Source organism: Haliotis rufescens, unplaced genomic scaffold (genome assembly GCF_023055435.1).
Source record: "Haliotis rufescens isolate VD_foot unplaced genomic scaffold, xgHalRufe1.0.p SCAF_29, whole genome shotgun sequence".
Taxonomy (NCBI): domain Eukaryota; kingdom Metazoa; phylum Mollusca; class Gastropoda; order Lepetellida; family Haliotidae; genus Haliotis; species Haliotis rufescens.
The window spans coordinates 962260-968752 of record NW_025963990.1 but is presented as its reverse complement, the minus strand read 5'-3'; the positions used below and the strand labels follow the sequence as shown (position 1 = coordinate 968752).

The window sequence follows — 6493 nt, the reverse complement described above, 5'->3', positions numbered from 1 at the left end:
GATAGGGATGTTACGGGAAATGGGGGGATACGGATGTTACATGAAATGGGGGGATACGGATGTTACATGAAATGGGGGGATACGGATGTTACAGGAAATGGGGGATAGGGATGTTACAGGAAATGGGGGATAGGGATGTTACAGGAAATGGGGGGATAGGGATGTTATAGGAAATGGGGGGATAGGGATGTTACGGGAAATGGGGGGATAGGGATGTTACAGGAAAAGGGGGATAGGGATGTTACAGGAAATGGGGGCATAGGGATGTTACAGGAAATGGGGGATACGGATGTTACAGGAAATGGGGGGATATGGATGTTACTGGAAATGGGGGGATAGGGATGTTATATGAAATGGGGGATAGGGATGTTACAGGAAATGGGAGATAGGGATGTTACAGGAAATGGGGGATAGGGATGTTACAGGAAATGGGGGGATAGGGATGTTACAGGAAATGGGGGATAGGGATGTTACAGGAAATGGGGGATAGGGATGTTACAGGAAATGGGGGATAGGGATGTTACAGGAAATGGGGGGATAGGGATGTTATAGGAAATGGGGGGATAGGGATGTTACATGAAATGGGGGATAGGGATGTTACATGAAATGGGGGGATAGGGATGTTACATGAAATGGGGGATAGGGATGTTACATGAAATGGGGGGATAGGGATGTTACATGAAATGGTGGATAGGGATGTTACAGGAAATGGGGGATAGGGATGTTACAGGAAATGGGGGGATAGGGATGTTATAGGAAATGGGGGGATAGGGATGTTACAGGAAATGGGGGATAGGGATGTTACATGAAATGGGGGGATAGGGATGTTACAGGAAATGGGGGATAGGGATGTTACAGGAAATGGGGGGATAGGGATGTTACATGAAATGGGGGGATAGGGATGTTACATGAAATGGGGGATAGGGATGTTACATGAAATGGGGGGATAGGGATGTTACATGAAATGGTGGATAGGGATGTTACAGGAAATGGGGGATAGGGATGTTACAGGAAATGGTGGATAGGGATGTTACATGAAATGGGGGATAGGGATGTTACATGAAATGGGGGGATAGGGATGTTACAGGAAATGGGGGGATATGGATGTTACAGGAAATGGGGGGATAGGGATATTACAGGAAATGGGGGGATAGGGATGTTACATGAAATGGGGGGATAGGGATGTTACATGAAATGGGGGATAGTGATGTTACAGGAAATGGGGGAATAGGGATATTACAGGAAATGGGGGGATATGGATGTTACATGAAATGGGTCTTCCCTACCGCCAAGATTTTATGAAATGGTCACGTGATCCACACTAATTCTATTAAGGCTCCCTCCCAGTGTTAGTTGGGATAATCTACAGGGCTGAGACGAGCCGAATGATCAACTGATTTGTACTCCCGTCATTTTTACACGCTGATTTCTACCAAGTCAACCAAGTGATCTTTACAAGGTTAGGTACAAAAACATATGTTGGCGTAGCGCTACGCCAACCGATTGTATATACATGGGTTGATATCACATGTCACTTATGGAATCACTCAAAATACTGCTTTATGAACCTATTTCACATGAGGAAACATTTATTTTCAACTCAACGAATACATTCAACGTTACAAACACACCATCAAAATCTGTTCGTCAAAAGGTTCGGAGGCAAGGGAAGTAACTCCGGTGAAATATTTACAAAACGGGTGAGCCCGGATTGAAGGGAGTTTCCGAGAACAATATACACCTGTGTTCCAAACATTCCTGAGAACTTCTCCTTTCGGTAATTATCTAGGCACCGTGGCTGTGAGCTGCTTTGATGTGTTTTGGAAAATTATGATTTTTTTAACATATAGTTTTTAGAAGACTATGATTGTCAGTATTCAGTTTGGACAGCTGCAAAACATGAAATGAAAATACAATTATTAATCACAGCCACAAATATAAATTAATCACTGTCTATTGATCTGCTATCTGTGACACACGTACATTCATATTTTTTTCTTTCAAATGGAATACAAGAGGTAACACGAAACATGATTTTATTCAAATAAAAAGATCAAAATTATTTTTTTTGTTTATTTTTTTTCAAATAAAAAGATAATTATTCTGACAGTGAAGTTTCCACTTTTTCCAAATGCAAATGTTAATACAAATATATACAAATAATCCCCTAGCTCTATTTTGTCCTGTACTGTTTATGATGACGTGATGTCATGGCCCCCAGCGAATCCATATCGATACTCATGTCTAATATCAACACGCCGCTTGTCTCGAACTTCGGAAAACTCGACACATATACTGAACAAAACAAGCTAGGGATCATGAATATTTTGGAGACATTACACATGAAATTTTGTGCTCAGTTTTCACGACAAAAATATCCCCCAAAATGATCATGATCCAAAAGCTTTTTGTTCAGTTTTTTTATCCAAAAGACTTCGAGTTAAAGAGGTCTGAGACTGACCATTTGATATTCGTCATGTGGAGCATAGGATAAAAACAAAGTAAATACTGTCAAAATATAACTTGGCTTAACTCTAACAAACTGTTGGATGTGCTAAAGAAGGTGATGTTTAAAAACAAATGTGACTGTCTTGAAGCAATTGCCATAGTAATTGTCTTGAAGCAATTCTCCATATAATGCCAGCAGTCAGGTCCATTAATGACATAGCTTATTTACACATTACAGCGATGAGCTCTGGTGGTTATCCCTACATTACAACGCTGACCAACTACAGTTAAGTTGAGATTTGGTTGTGATGAAGGTCGTGTTTCGGACGTTGGAGTTCCAAAGGCGTTGACATAGCAACAGATTAGATAGCACTTTGGCTAGCATCGAACCTCAGGTGTGTGGTTGTCACTCGTCTGGCCATGTTCACACATCAATATAAAATGAACCATCCTACACGTGATGGCAATAGGTCATGAGGAACGATAATGTACCGCCCGCCGCTCAAATGCGTCTGTTTTGGAGCTTGTCATTCACAGGTGAAAAGCCCGATGTTTTCCGAGCGCTCCGCAATAATACAACCTCGGTACTATCATCTGGGGTTTCAAATAGCGATAATGCCCGCTATATATACGCGTTAGTGAGTATTACGTATCAGGTCTTGTCAGAAACTCGGCTCACGGCGCTGGTAAGGAAATCAATGTAATGATAACCTAGAAAATGTGTTTCTCTTGTAAATCACAATATTTGTCAATCACAACTTCGTCCTGACGTTTGATGTTAGGTCTCGACTCAGTGCTGCGACGTCGACAATGACAGCGGCGTTCCTGGTGACGTCAGGGAGGGGGGCGACGCAGGGCCCCCTGGGGACGTGATGAGACGTTCCCGTCACCCAGAATGTCTCCATTTCTCCTTTACCCTGAAAACAAGGAACTGGATTATTACGGGCCGGCCAGTTCATTTAATGGGATTTTTGTAGACTTTCTCGATCACTACCTCCAGGGATGCAATTTCGATCTCCAACAAATGTTGATATTCTAAATTGAACTTAAATAAGTGAGTGAGTATGGTTTTACGCCGCTTTTAGCAATATTCTAGCAATATCACGGCGGGGGACACCAGAAATTGGCTTCACACATTGTACCCATGTCGGGAATCGAACCCGGGTCTTTGTCATGACGAACGAACGCTTGAACCACTGGGCACCGACCGCCCCTAACTTAAATAAAATTGAATTGAATTGGATTTTAAATTGAAGCGTAGTTACAAAAAAAATCAAACTGACCTTGACCTCGATGGATCCACGTGGCTCAATAAAGAAACCACCGATGCCAGTTAGGAGATCCTTCGTGGTCTTACTGATGTGGATCCTCTGGGCTGTAACACAAACACGTGGCATTATACACAACTGAGTGAGTGAGTGAGTGAGTTTTACTGTCATATCAAGTCATATCCGGCTTGACGGAGAAAGCCGACCTTGAAGCAAATCGCAGATATTAACCACTTGGCATGGGTCTGGTCCTGATAAACCGAGGTTAATAAGTTGGACGAACCTGGGCCTGATTCGACCCCAAGATGTTTGGATCCTGTCACTTATTAAGGGGCGCAACTCAAGTTGTGTGGCCTAAGACGACTGTTATAACATGTTATTTCATAGAATCAGGGGACCCGAGTGAGTGAGTGAGTGAGTTTGGTTTAACGCCGCTTTTAACAGTATTCCAGTTATATCGCGGCGTGTCAGCTTAATGTGGGAGGAAAGCCCGAAGTGATGCAGGTCTCAGACGTTTACCACTTCGGTGAAACCCACGAGCACGGGTATGGTGCTGACAAACCTAGAAACATAATCGGGGCGAACCGGGATTCGAACCCACAATCATAGGTTTCTGGCGTGGCAAAAGGACGCAACTCTGCACAGCGAATTGCGGCGCCTTAGACGACTGGGCCACCCGTGCCCCCAGGGGACCCGAGAAGATCCGGGGTAGATTAGGTCTTTAACAAACCATGCTTGCCGTAAAAGGCGTCTATGCTTGTCGTAAGTGGCGACTAACTCCCTGACATGGTTAATACCCAGTGGCGTGGATCGATGCTCATGATATCAACCACTGGATTGTCTGGTCCAGACTCGATTATTTACAGAGCGCCGTCATATACCTGGAGGATTGCTGAGTGCGGCGTTAAACAACAAACAACAAACAAAATCACAGAATCAGGCAGTTGAGTGCCTTGTTCGTATTACGTTTGTTTTTTAACACTGCACTCGGCAATATTCCAGCTATGACGGCGGTACTAACATGGTATCACACTGACATGGCGAGTAATTGACATGACATGACATTGCCATGACACGTACTTCAACCACAACTTTATAGACACCACTGAGTTTTGTTCAGTATTGTTCAGTATTATTCAGTATTGTTCAGTATTGTTCAGTATTGTTCATTATTGTTCAGTATTGTTCAGTATTATTCAGTATTGTTCAGTATTGTTCAGTATTATTCAGTATTATTCAGTATTGTTCAGTATTATTCAGTATTATTCAGTATTGTTCATTATTGTTCAGTATTGTTCAGTATTATTCATTATTGTTCATTATTGTTCAGTATTATTCAGTATTGTTCAGTATTGTTCAGTATTGTCAATACACTAACAGGAATGCCCAGCTCAACCTTCAGCAAGCGGAACAGGATAATACTCACGTGCGCCGCTTGACTCCATCCTCGAGGCGGTGTTGACGGTGTCACCAAACAGACAATACCGCGGCATCTTCGTCCCGACTACACCGGCAACCACTGACCCTGGAACACAATATAGAGACGTCATTTTTTAAGAAACGCTAACAATCTGACCTCTTTTGTCAAATAATCCAAATCATGTACGAAATTATGTAATTTTGGATCGTACTTGAAACATGATTTCCGTCAGCTATTTAATGATTATTTCAAGACTTTTGAAGAATCCAGGAAACTGTAGATGGTTCTCAGGCGGACATTAAAAGCATTGGCACCCATTGGTGCAGTCTGGTCGGCATGCAGACGTCCTAAAGCCTGGTTTCTCTGATTCTTCGTATGTCTTGACATGGTGCTAGAATGGTTTGGTTTGTTGTTTTACGCCGCACTCAGCAATATTCCAGCTATATGACGGCGGTCTGTAAATAATCGAGTCTGGACCAGACAATCCAGTGATTGACATCATGAGCATTGACCCACGCAATTGGGATACAATGACATGCATCAACCACGTCAGCGAGCCTGACCACCCGATCCCGTTGGTCGCCTCCTACGACAAGTATAGTCACCTTTTACGGCAAGTATGGGTTGCTGAAGACCTATTCTACACCGGATCTTCACGGGTCGGTGCTAGTATCGACATAAGAATGTTGGATCCACGTATTGGGGTGCCGTTTATCAGAAAAGGCACTTGAAAAAGCAAGTGAATTTTGAGTTTTACAGAAAGCATTCGGGACTGTGTACATGGTCGTTTGTTAAGCCGCGTTTTGGCGACCCATTATATCCACATTTGTGTCACATTTTGGTCGTTAACATTAAATTTGGATACAGACTAATGTCCAAAACGAGATACCTCCAAGAATGCATTGATATTTCATTGGGAAACATTCATGAATTATTTTCACGAAGTGAGGTTTCAGTGTACAAATATTGTATGACGTGCATAGAATATTCAGAGATGATGTTAAACAATCAAGGAAAGACATGATCGAACGGGTTTTTCATGATCACTGCTTCAGTCTTCTTCACATTTTATCAATAAAGTCTCTAACGTCAACATCGCAACGTGGTCAACACGCCGATTTCCTGGGTTCGATTCCTCGCATGGGTACAGTTGGGTACAGAGGCTCGGCTGAAACGGTGTTTTGTTTGTCGTAAAAGGCGACTATGCTTGTCGTAAGAGGCGACATACGGTATCGGGTGGCCAGGCTCGCTGACGTGGTTGATGCATGTCATCGTATCCCAATGGCGTAGATCGATGCTCATGATGTCAATCACTGGATTGTCTAGTCCAGACTCGATTATTTATAGACCGCCGTCA

General features: G+C 43.0%; 1 protein-coding gene across 2 annotated transcripts in view; it reads right to left on the bottom strand.

Annotated features, from left to right (window-relative positions):
* Positions 1-1998: 1998 nt before the first annotated feature.
* LOC124137765 (adenylate cyclase, germination specific-like) overlaps positions 1999-6493 on the bottom strand; it is a 29678-nt gene continuing 25183 nt past the window's right edge. For both annotated transcript variants that reach the window (XM_048402757.1, XM_046504205.2), the window contains exons 5-7: positions 5143-5241; positions 3732-3823; positions 1999-3365 (exon numbers count right to left, since the gene is read on the bottom strand). In XM_048402757.1, the coding sequence (XP_048258714.1) occupies positions 3201-3365; positions 3732-3823; positions 5143-5241 (356 nt within the window). In that variant the 3' untranslated portion in view covers positions 1999-3200. The remainder of the gene's footprint in view (positions 3366-3731; positions 3824-5142; positions 5242-6493) is intronic.